The 20,962-nt window shown below is 38.8% G+C and overlaps 1 protein-coding gene across 2 annotated transcripts; it reads left to right on the top strand.

Annotated features, from left to right (window-relative positions):
* Nucleotides 1-1,092: 1,092 nt before the first annotated feature.
* LOC143875453 (Putative N-acetyl-gamma-glutamyl-phosphate reductase) lies at nt 1,093-20,246 on the top strand. 2 transcript variants are annotated; one of them, XM_077376998.1, is made up of 15 exons: nt 1,093-1,250; nt 1,506-1,565; nt 1,700-1,870; nt 7,686-7,793; nt 13,728-13,814; nt 13,992-14,042; nt 14,153-14,224; nt 15,322-15,441; nt 17,119-17,179; nt 17,270-17,350; nt 18,455-18,534; nt 18,673-18,762; nt 19,495-19,623; nt 19,738-19,871; nt 19,996-20,246. In XM_077376998.1, exons 2-14 carry the CDS (start codon nt 1,512-1,514, stop codon nt 19,843-19,845), a joined length of 1,212 nt encoding a protein of 403 aa, XP_077233113.1. In that variant the 5' UTR covers nt 1,093-1,250; nt 1,506-1,511; the 3' UTR covers nt 19,846-19,871; nt 19,996-20,246. The 2 variants fall into 2 exon arrangements, with proteins under 2 accessions (XP_077233113.1, XP_077233114.1); XM_077376999.1 differs by lacking the exon at nt 1,093-1,250 and adding an exon at nt 1,294-1,386.
* The last annotated feature ends 716 nt before the right edge of the window (nt 20,247-20,962 follow it).

The raw sequence follows: 20,962 nt of genomic DNA, 5'->3' as shown, positions 1-20,962 counted from the left end.
AATCGTTTCACTCTTATCGAGAAACGTAAAAAAGTCGCTTTGCTTTTATCAATTATGGAACGATAAAAGAAATCGGAAAACTGTTTCGTTACGAAGGGACTGCACATTGTGAAACCTCTATAGATCATAGGGTTAGGATCAGGGGCGATGGCACTTGAAAGGGAAGGGGGACAATTGCCCCCCTTAATTTTTTTGGGAAAAAAAATACCTTTACTTTTTAATATTTTTTTAATACTTACCCCCTATTTAAAAAAAATGCCCCCCTTTCAAATCATCCCTAAGATAGAAAAAAATTACTATAATTTTTGCCCCCCTTGTGCAAAATTTCTGGCATCGCCCCTGGTTAGGATCATAATGTGGAAATGATTTTTGGGGTGATCCTAACTCTCCAATTTATAAAGGGACCCGGACCCGCGGGTCCACCCGGCCTGCACGTAAATTTACGGGTCCGGGTCACCTGTTGGTGACCCGTTAGAAATTGACCCGCGGGTCCACCCGGCCCGTCAAAAGTGGGCCGGGTCGGGTGGACCCGCGGGTGCCCGTAAAAAAGTGCAAAAGACGGTTTTTTTACTTTTTTCCGTAGTTTTCTCGGTAATTGTCATATTTTATATGTAATTTTTTTACTTTTGACCTTTTTACGGTAATTTTTCATTTCAAACTTAGAAATTCTGAGAATATTTCAAAAATCCGTAATGATTACTTCTCTTTATTCTTTTGTTGCTAGCAACCTTTGCCCCAGACCGTACTTCACCCAATCTTTGCAGCAAAGGAGGGGCTACAAGCCGAAAAATAGCCCAGGAGAAGGTGGCTAGCAAATCCCTAAATAAAGAAAAACTCTTAAAAAATACGTCAAAAATCCGGGTGACCCGCGGGTCGACCCGGCCCGTACGGGCCGGGTGCGGGTCCATGTCAATGACCCGTAGAATTTTCCGGGTCACTTTGACCCGGACCCGTACGGGCCGGGTCAAATCCGGCCCGGCCCCGCCCGTTTGCCAGGTCTAGCCTTCACGCTAGCCAAGTGGGCCCATCTCTGCAAGAAAAAAAATCTCGTCCTCGTGCGGGACCCACAGATTTATTTGAGCAGCGCAGATTTTGTGCTTAACGTGCCTGGTGGGAATACTGTCTTCCCCAAAAACCCCTAATCTCAGTTAAAGAACTCTTTGCTTTTCCGCTTCTGGAAGCTCGATCGCCTCCATTATTTCAGAAAAAGGAACATCATTTTTCAGGAATCAGAGCATCTTATCTTAAACGTAAATAATTCCAAAGCATATGAGCTTTAAATCTCTCGTTGTTCTAGTTTCAGGAATCAGAGCATCCAATCTTATAATTCTATAGCATCTGACCTTTAAATCTCTCGTTGTTTTTCACCATTGGAGGAGCATATTCGTAGTTTTCTTCCCTTTTTTAGGGTTAAATTTAGCTTTGTCATGTGTATAAAACGATTGAGGAAACTCAATTTCTTTCGAAATCTAAGAAACTTTTTTTTCTTTTTTTTGATCTTGCAGTTGGAGATGAGCTCTTCGACTTTAGGATCGATTTCTCTGGTTGATCGATGCTTTTTGAAGGTCAGTTTTGGTACAAATTAGCATTTTATTTTGGAAAATTTTCTTCATTCAATAGTAGAAAGCACTGAGAAATTAAAAATTAAGAGATGTTGGAGACTTAGGGTTTATTTTTTACTTCTTTTTTGAAATTTTAGGATGAAGGAAGAATTTTGAAGTTTAGGCATAGGAATGGGAGAATGCTGCGTGTTAAAGCTTCAGTAACATCGTCATCGCAGAGCTTGCAGTTTAGAAAGACAATGACACATAAATTGGAAAATACAGTTCGTATCGGTGTTCTTGGGGCTAGTGGTTATACTGGTTCTGAGGCAAGCTTCTTTTACTTTCCAATGTACTTGTTTCATTTGTATTTCCATTTAAATTGTTTTGCACTCATAAATGTTTGAATTTGTGTAATATTGACATGCCGAAAAGATGCCTCAATGGCGTCCAGAGATTACCAAGGATAATTAATCTCACTCACCTAACGAATATCATTGAGAAAGTCTCATGCCACAATGAGAGAGTCAAGGAGATCTTGATCTATGAGCTGAGTCCCACTTAAGAAAGCCTGGACTTCTGCCTCATTAGAATCCTTCTAGCCAATCGAACCAGAGAAGGTCCATCAAACCTTACTCTCAGCACTATGAAGCAGGCCCTCAATGTTAGCAAGGTCAGGATTCTCCAAGTGAGAACCTGAAGTTCAACTTGAGATGACTAAAGGGAGGAGGTTTCAGGTTTGTCTACCTTAGTCCTACTCAACCGGACCTTGTCTCAAGAGCTCCAAATAGAGGACACTGAAATACTGCAAAAATAGGAAGACTGTCAATCCAATGAACAATGGTAGAGGAGAAGACTATTTGTGAAGAGGTTTGTCTACTCGTCCTACCCAACCAGACCTTGTCTTGAGCATAGTTTTAAAACTCCCCCGCGTCATCGTAGATTCCCTTTTACCTTGGCCACGTTTTGCGTTTTGCCGGCCGCATTTTACCCTACAGATTCAGTTATAACTTCTTTGACTCTCTCGAATTATGACCGTGTCAACTGAGTACTTTGCTTGTCAATCGAGTACTCGACTGCTTTGTGCCGACTCGACTAGGATTTCCTTGGCCGCGTTTTGACATGCATCTGCATTTTGAAACACTGGTCTCAAGAGCTCCAAATAGACGACCCTAAAATGCTGCAAAAATCAGGAAGATTGTGAACCCATTGAACAATGGTAAGAGAGGATTTGCTGCTGAATGGAATCCATTCTATCGGAGGAGCTCTTGAAGAATATTGTTTATTTTCTTCCAGAGAAGCCACAAGGAAGCAAATAAAGCTGAACCCATAGGATACTAGCTCTAGAGGGCCAAGGGGTAAACACCCACTCCTCGAATAGATCAATGGCGTTCGACAAGGCCCAACTCACATAAAAAAAGGCCCAAAATAAAAGTTCGGATTTCTCCGGTTGATATGCAATATATGAATAGATGGTCCGCCAGACACGTGGCACAATATCTGATGATAATCTAATGATGACAACGGAGATGGTCCGCTGTCAGGATCTTATCAAGACAAGCAATCCAATAGAAAGTATTAACCCGGTGTGGAGTAGGTACACTCCAAACTCTTCTATTCAATGAGCGTACTGAACCAGGTAATGATAGAAAGATTGAATTGAAAAGTTTCCATCCGAAGACGAAATTCAACCCCTTTTATCCTTTCCTCTTCTTCCGATGGACACCGAGTCAAGCTTTTCCATGAAAATAGCAACCAAATCAATCTCTATTGAGAAAAACGTCCGCGGAGCTGCAGTTTCCAAACCACATTGAACCCTCAACATTGGTTCCACACTCAGAAGCCACACTAAATAACTCAGTGAAGTCATCCCCAAGGGAAGTAACCCTAGACCACGGATGAAGCCATATGTGAATGCTCTCCCACGACCATAGTTGTCAAACTCTTTCGATTCGTAAGAGTCAACTCCGAGTCAAGTCGAGTCGCTCGGCTTTTGAGGCGAGTCGCATGGGTGACTCGCCTTTGTCGAAGACTCTTACAAGTTGTCTAGTGACTCGAACGAGTCACTGTGAGTCGACTCGAAAAAATAAGACTCATCGAGTCGAGTCGAGTGGATGGGCCTGGGCTTTCTTGTTTTTATGGTTGAGAACTTGGAAGTTGGAACTTAGAACTTAATTATTTTTGTGCATGCAAGTTACACGCATATAGTTATTTATAGTTTCGGGCCTTTTGGCTTAGTGCTTTATGTGCTATTGGGTTATATTTTTTACATGCTTCATCTTTTGATATATAATTATATTTTTTTCAACTAAATTTCTGTTATTGTAAAAAACTCTTACTAGTCACGAGTCATAAAATTGAGAAATTGAGTCACGGGTTGACAACTATGCCCACGACCAACTCTGAACCAAATTCCTTTCTAGAACTGTACTATGGATTTGATATCTCTTTAAACCGTGACTCCCTTAACTCTAAAGTCATCAAACGACATCCAACCTGCAAAACTATAACCATTCTTCTCTCATCCTCATTATCCAAATATGCGATTTTTCACTCCAAACTGCCACAACCATTTCCCAAGCAACACACTATTCATCGCTCTAGATTCCTCTTCCCCAGCCCACCCCTACCTCACAGCAACAGACCTTAACCCAACTGACCGAGTGATTCTTTATTTCTTTCTACTTTTCCTCATTCCATAAGAAAATTGTTTCAAGTTGATCCAACTTAATATACACAGTGGTCGAGCATAAAAAAAGCATTATGTAATACAACCGAAGATTGCTAATAATCGATTTGATAAATGTTACCACCCCCCTCTCCCCCCCCCCCCCCCCCCCCCCCCTCTCTCTCTCTCTCTCACACACACACACACACACAAAAGAAAGGAGCCTGCTCTTCCAATGGGAAATCCTCCTCTCCACGCTCTTAATGATTGGATCTCAAAGACTTTTGGGAGGCATACAACACACAACGAAAGCCCTAACTATGAGCTCAGGATAGAACCCTCCCTACATCCAAGGACTCTAGCAAATCGATCACCTTTTTCCTCTCTCAATTGGGTACCCACCATCACGAATTTAGGGAAATTAATCCTTTGCCCCGAAACCGCATCATAAGAATGAAGAACAATCTTAAGGTTCATAACTTTCTCCTTATCAGTACCACTAAAAAGGAGTGTGTCATTGACATATTGAAGGTGAGTGATCTCTGCCCCTACCATGTCCACTGTAAAGCTTGAAATGAGACCACTAGCCCTGACCTTGTCCATCATTCTACGAAGAGAATCAGCCATAATGGTGAAGAGAAAAGGGACCCATGGATCTCTCTGACAGAGCCCCCTAGTAGATTGGAAGAAGCCATGGGCCGACTCATTGACCAACACAGGGCACCAAACTGAGGAACCATAATGGCTCGTCCAATCCCTTCATTTGTCACTGAATACTATCCTACGCATAATATATTCCAGACAATTCCATTCCATCCTGGTGGAAGCTTTCTCCATATCCACCTTGCAAATAACCCCCTTGCTCCCACTTCTATGATAAAAATCCACACACATTAGCAACCAAAGCCCCATCCATGATTTGTCTACCCCAAATAAAAGAACTGAGAGACTGAGATCAGACCCCTCCCCATCTTCTAACCTTAATCTATAAGCAAGGACCTTCTCCAAAATTTTGTAGATGCTACCCACCAAACTAATAAACCAAATGTCAGGCAGGCTTATGAGAATCATCCTTCATGAGAACCAAGAAGGGCTAAGCTAGGAAGATGGGACCCATCATTAGCGTTGAAAAAAGTCTGTATTAGTTTTAGTGTTATTTGAGTACTTTTAAGTTATGAGGGGTACTTTAGTCTTTTTGCTATAAAATCACTTAAGTCAGTTAAGTGAATTCCTCATAAAAGTGGGGTCTATCAAGTATTACAAAAATTTGAAGTAGGGAAAGAGTCCTGTTGTCATGTGGAGTTATAGTTAGAATTTTTACTCTATATGTTTAGTCAACTAAAGAGTCCAAGTCTTAAGGAATTACGACTCCATATCTTAGGTGAGATAGGGTCCAAGTTTAAGCAACCAAGGGTCCATGTTTTTCTTGTCTAAGTGGCAAAGTATGGTTGGATCTTATGTTTTTTTTCTTGTAAAACTTGCTACAAACCACAACCACTTGGTTGATGAGTTTGAAAAAGTTTATGCAAGGCCTTTGGCCGCTTTTGCAAACAAACTTGGGAATAAAATCTACTTATTTTCAGCTCTTGCATACTTTGGACAGTGATGCTTCGAGCCTAGGTGTGACTCTTGGGAACCCGAGAGTGCTTTTAGGTTTTCTTCTTTGATTTATTTCCTTTGCTTTCGTTCTTGAATTCTCAAACTTTTAATCTGTGTTTGCTTCCCAGAAAACAAGTACACTACTCTTGCAAGCTAGCCACCATCTAGCCTTGCTTCCCTTTTCCGCGTCTATTTTCCATCCTTTCCACAGATGAAAGCCCTGACCCTACCCTAACCCCTATTCTCAGTCCACAACCCTAAACCATGTTCCCTGCCATCGATCGCTCCTGTTCTTTGTGCTGTCAAAATCTCAGAACCCAACCTGAACTTGTACATGCAGTCCTTTCCTTAATCCCAGGCTAAACTCACTCCTCACCCAATCAACCGTTGCAAAATTGTTCACAGACAACTCCCAACAGTCCCATCAGTCCACTATAGCCCCGTCAAGTTATTATGGTTCCAACTTTTCACCTCCAGTTAAGATCTCCACCACATCTATCCTCATACACCAACCCCTACTTAGCAAGCCATCCTAATACAATCCACCACCAGTCCTATTATAATAGTCGCACAATCTGTTGTAATAGTCTCTCTTATCAACCCAACAGCCTATATGATCTATTCCCTATCCCTCTAGAAACCAGTCCCTTATTACTTGATCCCATACCACTTTGCTATACTCTAAACTTTAGCCTTTAGCCCTTCACCCCTTATTTTTTAATCTGTGATTAAATTCAGTAGACTTATCTTCCCTAACCAGTCCTACATCACAACCATTCTGTCCCTTCTTAGGATAAGTGTGATGAAGGTAGCATCGATACTTCTATCAAGGATCATCTCTTTTATGTGCCTCTCAGCTGGCTTCTCTTTCCGAGCTCACAAAAGTTAACCCCAAGGTCCTATTGATTTCCATTATATGATTTTTTATATATCCCTAAAAGCAACATGGAATCGGTCCTCTATGTGCATAACCAGGGAATCTCATACCATGCGTCTATTCTTATTTCCACTTGTACCCTTTTATTTTTTGCATAAGAAATTCAAGATGCCGGTCTCCTAAACATGCATTAAAAAATTCTTGAGAACCTCCCAATATCATTATCACTCACACATAGTAGTTAATTTACTGTTCTTTTTCAGATTCACGGAAACGCCGTTAGTCATAAAAGTTGAATTTTTTGATGGATGTGGAGCTTTGCCTGTCCAAAGTTTTTGGAGCATCATCAAAGTTTAGCATGGATGTATATTTAAGAAAATAAATTGATGTACACTAACGTAGAGTAAGGATTTTGTAGGAAAATTGATGCAGTGCATAACGCTAGGTCATTCAATCATGAGATTGAAGACATTGTGGGTGTATAGGCTGCTGGTCTGAGATTTAAGGGGTTGAACTGATCCTATAGTGATGGTTTGGATTTAGCTAGTGTTTAATGATGTTTAGTCCTACATATAATTCTGTACTAATATACCTATGTTAAGTTGTGATGTAAATTTGTATAGATTAATTACTAGTTACAAGTTTTCCTTCTTGCATTGCAGATTTTACCCTACTCTAATTATTTTTCATCAAATTTATTGCCATTTCATCTCTTCCTATTTAAATCTTCCACAATTCGGGTAGTGTGTTTGGGTGATTGTTCAACTTCAATATCTTGCAAGTTTCTTTTTTTGGTTGATTCCTAGTATTCACATCAGATTGTGTATAGTTCTTTGGCAGTTTATTGCAGAGAAAGCTGTTACGTCCTATAGTATTCAATTGAGTGATTAGTGGAACTGTTTCTATTTTGTGATTGTATGTTGCTTCCTTGCATCAGAATCTTCCTAGTGTTGTGTTTCTCCTTTCTGGTTATTTTTCAATTATTATCATTTGTTTACAGATTGTGCGACTCCTAGCAAATCACCCACACTTTTGTATTACGCTGATGACTGCAGATAGAAAAGCCGGTCAATCAATTGGATCAGTTTTCCCTCACTTGATTACGCAGGTCTATTTTTAACTATACCAGATTTCTCATTTGTGCTTGTGGTTCCAAATGTACTTCTAGCCATTCTTCTGTTCTGAAAATTTCTAATTCGTGGTGCTTAATTACGAGAAAGGCTAGTCTAATCATTATGCACTCTTTTTACCAACAATACTTGGATCCTTCAAAAGCATAGGGTATTGAGTATTGGATAAGGATACTCAATTAAGGGTAAGAGATATGCCTCAGATACTTCTAATCCATATTATTTTATCTCCTCTCCATTTTTTTACTATTCATATTATATTATGCACACATAGTAGCTATTCCAGATAACTTCTGTTCTCACACAGATCCTACCTCTATTTTTAAAGGCACCAGAGGCCTATGCCTCAAGGCATGCCCATGCCAAGGAATGAAAAAAGGCCTCAATGCATTAAACAAAGGCGCAATGCCAAAAATACATGAGGCTTGGAGGAAATAAGCATTCAAAGTTGTGAAAGGTGTACGCCTTTCACTTGAGGCGTACACCTCTCAGGTCTGTGCATATGAGACGTCATTCGACAGCCCCCCCCCCCAAAAAAAAAAAATGATATTCACTCTTTTTTTTTTTGGGTCTTTTCCTCCCTAATTACCTAATATTGTTTAAGTTCATTTAAGTGTTGTTTAATAATACCTATTTGAAACTTAGTTATGGGAAGCTTCCTAGCTGGGAAGAAAGCTTGCTTCCATGGAATCTCGCTTCCGAAGCTAAATTCTTATGGCTTGCCACACGCTTCATATTTGGGTGATTATTTTTTCGTAAAAGATTGTATTCTCCTTTTGATAACATTGAAGGAGTTTATTTAAAACTTAAAAACTCATCTCAATTTTCAAATAAAACTTATGTAGATCTTTTTCAAATACTTGACCTTAAACCTATACAAATAAAACCTATAAAACTATGAATCCCTAAAATCAGCCATAAGGTCCCTTTACTACGCATTAACTTTTTTTCCTAACCTACTATAACTATATCTCTTTCTGTACGCTTATTGTTTGCTTCCAATGAAGCTTATTGCATAATTCATTTTGATTTTTATGATGTTTTATGCATGTTTCCTCTTTACTTTCCATGAATATTTTTCGCATCCCGCATTTACTTTTTTCTAGACCTCTCACTTACCGCATCTATTGTCGCACTCGCTTCCCACTCTGTCAACTATGTTTGAAGATCTAAGAGCTATTTTGTAGAGAGTTTCGAGTGTTTTGGAGTTTTAGGGACTTTTCTCCCCACATCTTGTTTTTGTATGTTGTTTTCTTTCATCAAAATGAAGCTAAGATTTATGGATTAATTTTGGATTGTGATCCTTCACGGGTGAATAAAAATCGCTATTTTTTTTGTTTATACATCCATTCAAAGTCATTGTTCACAAATATTTGGGCTATTGGAGTGTTTTTGATCTGTTGGATGTAAACATGGGTGAGAAGAAACTTGTAAATGTATAAATTGGGAAATATACTATTATTAAGCAGCACATAGATCATTTGTATTTGGTGGGATATCACTTTTGTGTATTTGTATTTTTTATTTTGGAAATTGGGGAATGTACTATAAACTTGTTAGCCACTTTAGTCTCTAACCATCTACGGTGTATTATGTGGTTGTTAACTTAGTAATGATAGTTGGTTACCTTATTTTGTTAGTGTATTGATGGTTAGATGGTTTGGGCATATACAACGTTGGCCTTTGGATGCTCAAGTGAGAAGAAGTGACTTGTGCCAAGTTGATGGAGTAAAAGGAGGTAGGGGTACACCGAAAACAACTTGAGTAGAAATAGTGAGGAAAGACTTGAGGGCTAGGAATATAAAGAGAACATGACCTTGGATAGGATAGAATGGAAGAAAATGATCAATGTAGACTGTTCGCAACAAATTTCACATGCATGAAAAAGAGAATCACACACATAAAATAAATTGGGATCAAATTTCCCTCTTGCGAAAAGAGGTTTTATTAATTTTGGTAGGGATCGTACACTTCCGGCTCTATTGGCCGTTAATTACATTTCTTGAAGAAGAAAACACCTCTGATTATCCATCAAGAGGTTCTCTATCTAAATACAACTTTTGTTAATTATTCACTAGAAAGATCTGATTTTTTGTCAACAGAGCTTTTCTGGTGGAATTTCTTTGTCCTGGTAACTTTTTTCAATTCCCCAAACTTTCTTCATCTTTCCTTTGGGGAGCCGTCATCTTTATCATCCTTCTCCTGAAGGAGAAAGGTCTTCTCCCTTTAGGGAGTCTCTGGACGAGATTCTAAAGGGACCTTTAGAGAGTCTGGAAAGAGATTCTAAATGGATTTTCTTCTTTCTCGCGAAGGAGAAAATGTCTTCTTTCTTTTGGGGGAACCGCCGTTTTTATCTTTTGGGGGGAAACCTCTGTCTTTATCATCTTTCTCTCGAAAGAGAAATGTCTTCTCCCTTTAGGGAGTCTCTAAGAAGAGATCCTAAAGGGACCTTCTGAGAGTCTCTGGAAAGAGATTCTATAGAGATTTTCTTCTTTCTCCCGAAGGAGAAAGGTCTTCTTTCTTCTGGACAGTGTTCTAAAAAGCGTTGGGCGGAGCTGGGCGGCTGATTGACCTCCCAGCGCCCTGGCGTTTTTAGGTGTTTTTCATTTTTTTTAGATATTAATATATTTTCATAATATCTTGCATTTTTTATATAAAATATAAATACTTAAATACATAACAATCTAAACCATTTTATGCATAAGCACTAAACATTAAATAATAACAAAAAGTCAAAAACATAATAAGAAATTAAGCATAAAGTACTTAATAATTTAAGTATTTAACAATACAACACAAATCCATGACAAAAAAAAAGATTAAAATCCAAGCACTTCTTCAGTCTTCACCAATCATTGTCCTCTCTCTCCAAGACCAAGACTCTATCTTCATCTGAGTCTTCAAACCCGCCCCGCCCAAGCTCACGCTCAGCTCCCAGGCGCCGCCTCATTGCCTGGGCGGCCGCCTAATAACGTCCAGTGGTGAGACCGCTTTTTTAAACACTCAGGGCCTGGGCGGTGCGTTTTTTCTACGCCCAGCGCCTAGGCGGCCGCCGCCCAGGCCGCCTTTTAGAACAGAGCATGTGGATGAACCGCTGTCTTTATCTCTTGGGGAAACCGCCGTCTTTATCATCTTTCTCCTGGAAGAGAAATGTCTTCTCCCTTTAGGGAGTCTCTAAGAGGAGATCCTAAAGGGACCTTTAGAGAGTCTCTGGAAAGAGATTCTAAAGGGATTTTCTTCTTTCTCTTGGGGAAACCGCCGTCTTTATCTCTTGGGAAAACCGCCGTCTTTATTATCTTTCTCCCGGAAGAGAAAGGTCTTCTCCCTTTAGGGAGTTTCTAAGAAGAGATCTTAAAGGGACTTTTAGAGAGAGATTCTCTAAAGGAATTTTCTTCTTTCTCCCGAAGGAGAAAAGTCTTCTTCTTTGTCTCCTTTCTGGAACCCTTTAGGAGAAGCCTACAAAGAGAAAAAAAAGAAAATACTGTTAGCCAGTAATCTCTTCTCACATTTCTTCTTCTCTTTCTTTTCTTCACGTCACTTTTCTTTTGCAAAGATCTGATCCTCCTCTGCATAACTTTTTCTTGCCCCATTAGATAAGGATCTTGAGTTTATTTATGGAACTCTCCTGAAGTAGTTAGCAATTGCCACCTCACCCCATTTTTTCTCAACTTCATGATCTCCATTTTCTCTTTTGGAGCCGTTGTGGGTGACACCTCGCCCTTTATCCTGGGATTCTGCGATCACTTCTCTTTTTTGCGGGGAGTTACGTAACTCCCTTTTTGAAAAGTGGGCGACTCACTTCTTCTTATGCGAGTCATTTTTATTTCCTAAAATTTAGGGATTTAATCTTTTTTGTATTTTCGAGTCCAACATAGACGAACTTAGGGATTTAATCTTTACTTTAGGGATAAGGTGATACGTAACCATCCCTTTTTCTCTCTCCTCATTTTAATAAGGGATTTACTATTTTACCCTTGTTTTAAAATTTCGAGTCCAACATAGACGAACTCAACTAGTGTCGGGATTAGACTTAGTCAATTTGAACCGCGTAGATCCGTTCTCTTTCTTTATGAAAATTTTCTAAAGGATTCATTTGCCGACCCGGGGGACAAAGGCTTAGTTGAGTTGAGTTGTATTGATGGTTAGATGGTGATGTTATGTTAGAAAAGAAGATTATATTTATTCTATTTTTAAGTAATTTTTTCGGTGTCTTTCGTGTTTTTTTTTTCTTTCTATTTTTCTTTATTTTCTATTTTTCTTTCGCCTCAAGCCCCTCCTTTTATGCCTCACATCTCAAGAGGAAGAACGCCTCACGTTATGCCTTCACCTTTGAAACTTTGGATCCTTCTAGTATCTTTTTCTTTCGTATTTTAAATGGGAGGCTTGTGTTTTTAATTTTCTATTAATGGTTTTGACTATACAATGTATCTAGCTGAACAGGTGATGTTCCACACATGACTTTAAACCAATGAGTGGATAATTAAGTCAACTTTACCAATTAAGCTTCAACTCACTTGTGCGTAACACAATCATCATTATCTTTATAAAAATTAAATAAAAAAGTAATGTAATCTCAATTACAGAATTATTTATTTGTTCTTTATTTTGATTATGGAATGTTGTACTATTGTTTTTTCGGTCTGTAATGTTATAGTTTTGTTACTCGTGCCTGTTCAGATAAATTCAATATTGCTTGTTGGATTTTGTTAGTTCTTCATCTTTTTCTACTATAATTTGATAGACTCAAATCGAAATTTGATGTTTAATTTTAATTGGATGTTGTGGGTGACTGCGAGAGATGAATTGTGGTCATGAGGGTAAATTAGGGTTGCAACTCGGGTCGGGTTCAACCTGAAAAAAAGTCGGGTCGGGTTGGGTGTCTTTTGGGTCGGGTTGGGTCGGGTCTTCCTAACCAGGTTGAATTGGGCTGGGGTCGGGTTCGGGTTGAGGGTTTGGGCAAACCCTACCTGCGAGAAACCCAACATTTTTTATTTTATTTTTAGTTTTTATTAAGCTTAAAAACTAGGGTTGGTTCGAATTGGAACTCGGGTTGGTTCTGATTGGGACTCGGTTCGGGTTTGGGTTGGAAAAAAGGTTTCCTCAGGTTGGGTCGGTTGAACTTCATCGGGTTGGAACTCGGGTTCGGGTTGAGTAAATGGTTCCTCGGGTCGGGTTTGGGTTGGCCTCAAACCAAGAGCTTGAAGGGATTGGGGTGTTTCTCAAACCAAGAACTGATGAAGGATGATGGGGAGAGGCCACTCATGTGTATTGGGACTCTCTCTGACTTGGACATCTAATCTGAGATATCCATTCAACTCGGCCCCTTGGACAACCAGTCCTACTGTTGGACAGGAGCTGAGCTATGTGTGTTACCCCTATTCCTTCCTTTGGTCAATTGTTCATGGTGGAAGCACTTACACAGGGAAGCGGTACATTCCATTCCCTTGATAGATTACTAGTCATTTTTTTTGTTCATAAACTCTAAATTCTGATAGTCGGTCCTCAGACCTACACCTCTTATTTCATCATTCTCCAAGAAGGCTGGCAAAGCTGCCATAGTTTTAACTCCTAATTATGGAAACTAACCACAACCATACACTGCTATGAAACTGTCATTTTACCCAATTAATTAAATAATGGAAGAACGGTTAGAAAGCCTTCTTTGACATTTTTCATGCTGGTCTGCCTCATCAAATGTATAGCCTGGAAGTATGCATGTAAGGAACTTTGGATTCTGTGATATCCTCTTGCAACATCATTAGGCATATATACAACTTAGTGAATTTGGTAAATATGATATATCCTTATTTTGGAGTATCCTTACTTGTACTGAGATGTTCTCCAGGTGTAATTCTCAAACATTTGGAAATCTCTCTGGAACATTCCATAGATAATCTCATACTTTTTTGCAGGATTTGCCAAATATGGTTGCCATCAAAGATGCGGATTTTTCTGAAGTAGATGCTGTGTTTTGTTGCTTGCCACATGGAACAACCCAGGTCATTTCTTCGTGTTATATCACATCCTTTAATGTAGTCTGGCAATAAATTCAAGACGTTTTGAAACCTAGCCTCTTGTGAGGAACAACATAATAAATGGGAATTAGAAAGCTGTTCTTACTTTCTTTTCCTACCTAAGGCTACTTGTTGAATGAACGAAGTCTGCCCTTATTGCAGGAAATTATTAAAGGCCTTCCGGAGCGGCTTAAGATTGTTGATCTTTCTGCAGTATGCTTTCGGTCCACTTTTTAGTACAGATATACTAAATTTCATGATAAGATGGTTTCTCTCCAGTGCAAAATTCTAGCTACAGTAAGTAGAATGAAATGTCTCTGCAGGACTTTCGGCTCCGTAACATTGATGACTATGAAGAATGGTATGGTCAGCCTCACAGAGCACCAGAATTGCAGGTTAATTCATTGTTTTCTTACTTGCATTTTCCAAAAGTGCCTTCCCTCAATAATCATATTTCCTGATGTTTGAAAAAATGGCAATATCGTGTTAATGTCGCATAGCAATCTATGGACGTTCATTAATGTGTCAGAATATGTATAGATTTGTATGACAAATAGTTGCTGGACTGGTTGTTAATTGTATTCCAATCACATCACATTCAGAGGCAGATTAAATCATTTAAATAATTTTCCTGCATAAAGAACTAAACAACTTGAATAAAAATCATTTTGCAAAGTCAATCTAATGGCGGATTCCAGCTTACATCCTGATTTGAGGCTTAGGTGGATGCTTTCTGTCCTATATGTATATTCATGATAGCTATTTCTCTTCCTTCACTTCGTATTATAGTTTCTGCCTTTTTCTTCTGAAATGATGTAAAGACTATAGCTGAATGGCCTTAATCAAAGCATTCCTTTCCTATGGAATTTTGAACATCTGTATAAACATAGCAGTGGTCATGCAAGAAGCTACTGTATCATTTCGACAAGTGGACAGTATTTGTATTATTTGGGAAATCCATCTTCCAACACATTGTAATCAAGGATTGAAATGTCGATTTGGGCCACAATTGAAGCCGAAATTATGTAAAAAAGAAATCAGTTCTTCAGAATTTTTTTAAAGAAAATTGGAAATTTCGGCTGAAATTATGTAAAAAAAAAAAGATTTTGGTTTTTCGGAAAATTTTTAAAGAAAATTGGAAATTTTGAAAATTTCAATTTTCCTTGGAAATTTTGTAAAAAACAAAAATACAAAATTTCGTCTGAAATCCGGACCGACACTGAATTTATGTACTTTCGGTGTCGGTCCGGACTGAAATCCGAAATTTCGGCCGAATTTAAAAACCTGATTATAATATATGAACTATTCTAATTAATGCAATCATGTCACAATTAGTTAATATCGTATAATTTTCTCTTGCATACAAGAATAACAATACCATCAGCCTGTTGATTTCATCATGCATGTTTCATTGTCATCTGAAATTCTCGTGATCATATGTTCTCCTTATGTTTTGTGCTGCTTGGTAATGGTTCTCATTACCTTGATCCAGAAAGAAGCTGTATATGGTTTGACAGAAGTTTCCAGGGAAGAAATTCAGAATGCTCGGCTTGTTGCTAATCCTGGTTGTTACCCTACGTCTGTTCAGCTTCCTCTCGTTCCCTTGATAAAGGTTTACATCTCTTCTATTTGAATGATACAGTATGCTTTTATCATTACATTTTTTGAGTGGCCAGTTTGTAAAAAATTATAACGTTTATAGCTTAGTAATTTCATTACCCCCTCTTATGAAGTAAACATTGGTTTGTGGATACATGTGCAGAAGTGCTAATTGTTGAAGCTAGTATTATTTGCCGCAACATTTTTCCATATATCACAATTGAATGACTTAGATGCGATATTGCCCTTAATTTTGCAATTCTTCCGCATTGATACACTTTCAACATTGATTCTGAATTCTCTGTTTCCTATTAATGAGGTGATCAATGGTAAGTATATTTATCTCGGCCTGCCAGAAAAATGCTAACACTTCTTTCTGCTTTTCTGCCCACCAATGCTATGTATGTTGATCCAACAGAAAACTCACCATTAGATGTTTGTGTCTAATTCCTTCTGTCCTCTCATTGCACTCATACATAAGTATTATTCAGCACCTCCATCAATAAATTTACATGTGCTTCCCAATCTGAAAATCTCCTTCGAAACGGTGGCGTCCAAGACACAACCACATCATCTTGCATAAGCTTGGAGCTTACTTTTTTTTTTATCGGTAAGCTGGGATCGAACCTAAGACCTCAAGGTTGGGAAAGAAAGCCTCAACCGTTGAGCTACAGGCCCAACCCCCTAAGCTTGGAGCTTACTTAAGCTTTCTTGATGGCAGCAAGTCTAAATGGCATAGGAAAAATCATATTGAGGGGAGATTCACCACATCAAAGATAATCTTACTCCATTCCCTCTTCCAACCCGAAATCTGGTCAACAACACCATTCACACTCTTCCATATTCTTTGAACCTACGCCCCTTTCTAATCTTCGACGACTCTACACATTTCTTTCTATCCTTTATTTCCTCGGCAATATCTCTCCTCCAAAGAAAAAAAAATCTCTCCGCCAAAGACTTTGACGACTCCTCTCCAAACCTTGATAGCCTTTATTTCCATCATCACGTAGTGATGCCTTGACAATCCTACGGTGTGATGCCCTAGGAGGACCATTGGTGTGATGCCGACACCCTGTTGGTATTGTTGGTGTGGTGCAGATCTTCTTTTCTCTGCCAGGGATGGCATGCCCTACAAGGGGCAAGGAGAAGTGGGAAACCATTGGCGCGCCCTCCGATATTCAGTCTTGCTGGCCCGCTCACGATTTGGCATAGGGCCAGCCCTCTTCCTTTTCTTCCTCCCCAATAAATGGATGAATTCGGAATGGAGTAATTAATATCAACTACGGCCCTGATACTAGCTTAGATGTTGAATAGCGAGACGGTGACGGTATGGAATATAAACAAATAAGTAGGCCCTGCAAGCAGAGGAGAAAACAGAAGATTCAAAGCTTACGTGCGCCTTCCTTTAACAAACGAGTTTACGAGGTTCAGTTGCTTCTGAGAGGAAGCGAAAAGCCGTAGCGTGTTAGCATGCTGCTGAAAAACGTTCTCTCTATAAGAACGTAGGAGCAAACAGAGGCCAAGCAAACATGGTGTGGTGCCAATTATTGGATATATCCAGACTATATGCTATGATATCTGAAATTTATTCAAGTGAAAATAATTGTACATATGAAGTGTTAAAAAGCACGCTATTAATGGTTAGATGTTCCTTTAGTAAAGTGTGGTTACTGATTTACATGATGTGCAGGCCCAGCTCATCAGACTGAGAAATATAATTATTGATTCAAAATCTGGTGTGAGTGGAGCAGGTTAGTGTGATACACTTTCTTTTTCTCCCGCATTTTTATTGCCATATGCCAGAATGCCAGATAGCATTTGATATTGGATATACATCACAGGTCGTGGAGCTAAGGAGGCAAATCTGTATACTGAAATTGCTGAAGGCATTCATTCTTACGGAATTACAATGCATCGACATGGTATGCTCTTGCATTTGATATATGCTTTTTTTTGGGGAAGTCAAAGAACATACATGTTATTATTTAGGATCTTTACTCTTAAAAATGTTTTTGTGGTAAAATTTCTCAGTTTATTGATAGCTAGCTCGTAAATGTGAAAACAAATGGATTTGTGTATTGAGATGAAACTAATATACTAACAAAATATACCTACTATACTTTGGGGCTCCTTGTAGGCACGATTATTTAGCAAATAGTATAAAGAGACCTTTTTTCAAAGAGACAACCATTTATTTTATCTATGTAATACAGAAAACTATGGCCCTGTTTGTTTGAGATTATGACAACCGATTGTGAGCCCCAAACCTATTATTGGGCTCAAAATTACAGTTAAGTTTGAGTCCAATTATAGGTTTAGGGCTAACAGTTGGTTGCATAATCTGAAATGAACAGGGCCTATGTATGGGTTGAAGAAATTTAGGAATATGGACATATCAGCAACTTCAGTTATTATCATCGTGGAGCTTGTTTGTTTCTGATTTCTACTCATGTTCCAGTTACAATGATAATAACTGAAGAAATTCCAGTTTCAACTATTTATTTGTTTCTGATTTCTTCTAATGTTACTTATGTCTGATGCCCGTATGCTTCTAAAAGGCAAAGAATCTATGCTGGTACAATAGAGTACAGATATAAGTGTAGGACACTAATATTTTTCCATGGCTTTAGCCAAATATCCCCTTACTATGATTGTTTCTCTTAAAATTCATGTGGGTAGGTAGGGTATTTATGCCTATATGTCCATATACGTTTCTCAGTTACTTGCAAATTACTCTTCCACGGCTTTAGCCACTATCCAAATTCATGTGCGTAGGTAGGGGTATTTATGCCTGTATGTCCATATACATTTCTCAGTTACTTGCAAATTGATGTGGAAGTTCGGATGATCGTGCCTGTATGATCGTATCCCTATATCAGTTTCTTGATGAGAGTTTTTACCACTATCCATATGCATATCTATATCCCCCCATTCATATCTTGGTGTCAGAGGTTCCCATGCAATTATGTTGTGCTTTATACATTGGAGGTTACTCGGAGATGCTAATCTTGTTTTACAATTTTCAGTTCCCGAAATTGAGCAAGGACTCTCTGATGCCTCACATGCTAAAGTAACAGTCAGCTTCACTCCCCACCTCATGCCAATGGTAAAAGGCTTAGTATAATCCTGTAGAAGACAAAAACTGCTCTAATTGTTTGTTTTATCCCACTAAGAAACATTTAAATGACTGAAAAGTTATTAATCCATGTTGACTCTTTATCTTCTAAATCCGAATGTTTTATAGAGCCGTGGAATGCAATCAACCATATATGTAGAAATGGCTCCAGGAGTGACAGTTGAGGACCTGTACCAACAATTGAGCACTTCCTATGAGGTATATTCTCCTTGACTGAGGGACTTTACACATGAGTTATCCCTTTTTATGCAATTAGCCTTGGGAAGGTTCTGTGGACATAGCTCTATTGGTTAAAAGAGTATATAATATTCATAGTTACAATGCTTACGAGTTGTCACTTTGACTCAATCCTAGTGAACCGCTCTTGGTACTATTAATGAGTCAATCCAAGCAAGTACCAGTACTGTTTTAATGATCCTCCAAAGGAGGGCATTATTTTTCCTATTCCTGTCTAAGATCCAGGAATTTCTGTACGCCTCCACCCTTGCCATCTATAAACTGGGTATCCTAGCTGCTATGTTTTCCAGACATTCACTCCCGGACTTCATCCAAATCCATTATAGAGAGCTGGAATTAAGGGCACTTGACATGGAATGGAACATCATAATCAACATAGCAACTCACTATCATCGAGTGGTGTATCCTTCAATGAGAGTTCTGTATCCACATTAATATTGGAGGCCCGTCACTGTATTCATTTCCTTCCCATGTGATAGACCATGATCTTCCTATTTTCTAGTAGTTAATGTTGTAGTTGATTCAAAAGATGTTACATTGTAGAGGTTCAGAAGTATATATTTATCACTGTATGTATTTTGTGTTTGGCTTACACTTCTGTTGGTGATTTTCAGCATTGTTATAAAGATGGTTTGCATTGCTCTCTCCCTTGCACTACTAATTAATTTTTGGGTGGCATTGTCTCTCCCTCAGGATGAAGAATTTGTTATCTTGTTGGAGAAAGAAGCCGTGCCTCATACTCGCGATGTCCGAGGATCAAACTACTGTCTTATGAACGTCTTTCCAGATCGAATTCCTGGAAGAGCGATAATAATATCCGTCGTACGTCAAGCACATTAAATCCTCCTGTTAATATTTGTTTACTTCAGTTATCCTCACAAGCTTTGCAAGCAAATACCTGATATTATTGGCATAACTGAGCTAATTGCCATGCAGATTGATAATCTAGTAAAAGGAGCTTCTGGTCAAGCACTACAGAACCTTAATCTGATGATGGGATTTCCAGAAAACACGGGGCTTCTCTACCAGCCTCTTTTTCCATAGCTGCTTCATTTCTATTTTTGAAGCACGTATGCATCAAGATCTTTCACTCATTGCATTTTCACTATTGTTAGATCATTTACATGTTAGTGACTGAATTTCTAAATGCTCTGCATAACTAAGAAGCTGACAATCTGCTTTCGGAAATTGCAGGCGGAAAATTGCGAGACCTCATTCTCAGGTGATGCACTCATTTGGGAGACATTTTTTTTGCCTTGATCATATGTATCTGCCTTTGAAAAGTTTGGCAGGGTGTTGTAGTTTGTATTATTGACAATGGTTATCGGAAATTAGACTGAATAAGGAAACAAGAGTGTTTCCAGTCAATTGACAAGGAATGTGCAGGAATGTGGTATCTCTGTTGAAGGTATTGGGGAATGGACAATCTGTTCATTGTGTGGCCATGGTGTATGCAGTGGGGTCCAACTCTTGCATGATTCTGATCACTGCATGGCTGTGTATGGAGGAGGCTGGGGCAAGCAACAATTAAGGGAATGTTTGGCAACCATGAAAAAATATTCCATGGAATATTAGTGGGGCCAGTTGTGAGGAATGGGCGGAGAGGTACTGAAGGATAGACTTAAAGAGGGTGGGACTGAGGGCAGTATGAAAACCCCCTGAAAACCGGAAAAACAAACAAAAAAAAATTCCCACTTTGAAGTGAGTCTTTTTTTTACTAGTTTTAAATGATTTCTCATGCTCTCTCTATGCTATCTTCACTCGCCCTCTAAGTCTGTCACCCTCCCTCCTCCTCATCTCCTCATCTCCTGTTTCACAACTTGACCCACAGATGTTCCATGGAATAATTTTTCATCGGTTGCCAAACATGCCCATATGGGAAATTCTGAATTTTTATTGTGCACCCAAATTTTGTGCCGGCAGGTTGTTTCACACTTTCACCTCACAAGAATCAGCCTTTCACCTATTTTTAAACGGCTGAGATGAATCTCTCCAAACACCATGTTTTTTAATCTCAACCCTTCACAGAAATGTGACAGGCTGATTCTTAGGCGACTAAATTAACAAAATTAGTTTTAGGGATATTTGGCTAGTTAATTCTCAATAATTAATTGGATAATAAGGGTTAATAAGCAAAACTCCTTTTCTTAATAAATTTTTT

This window comes from Tasmannia lanceolata, unplaced genomic scaffold (genome assembly GCF_043159265.1).
Source record: "Tasmannia lanceolata isolate RefF3 unplaced genomic scaffold, GAP_Taslan_0.1 ptg000004l, whole genome shotgun sequence".
In the NCBI taxonomy this organism is placed as follows: Eukaryota; Viridiplantae; Streptophyta; class Magnoliopsida; order Canellales; family Winteraceae; genus Tasmannia; species Tasmannia lanceolata.
The sequence above is the reverse complement of the archived record's forward strand: the minus strand, read 5'-3'. Positions and strand labels throughout refer to the sequence as shown.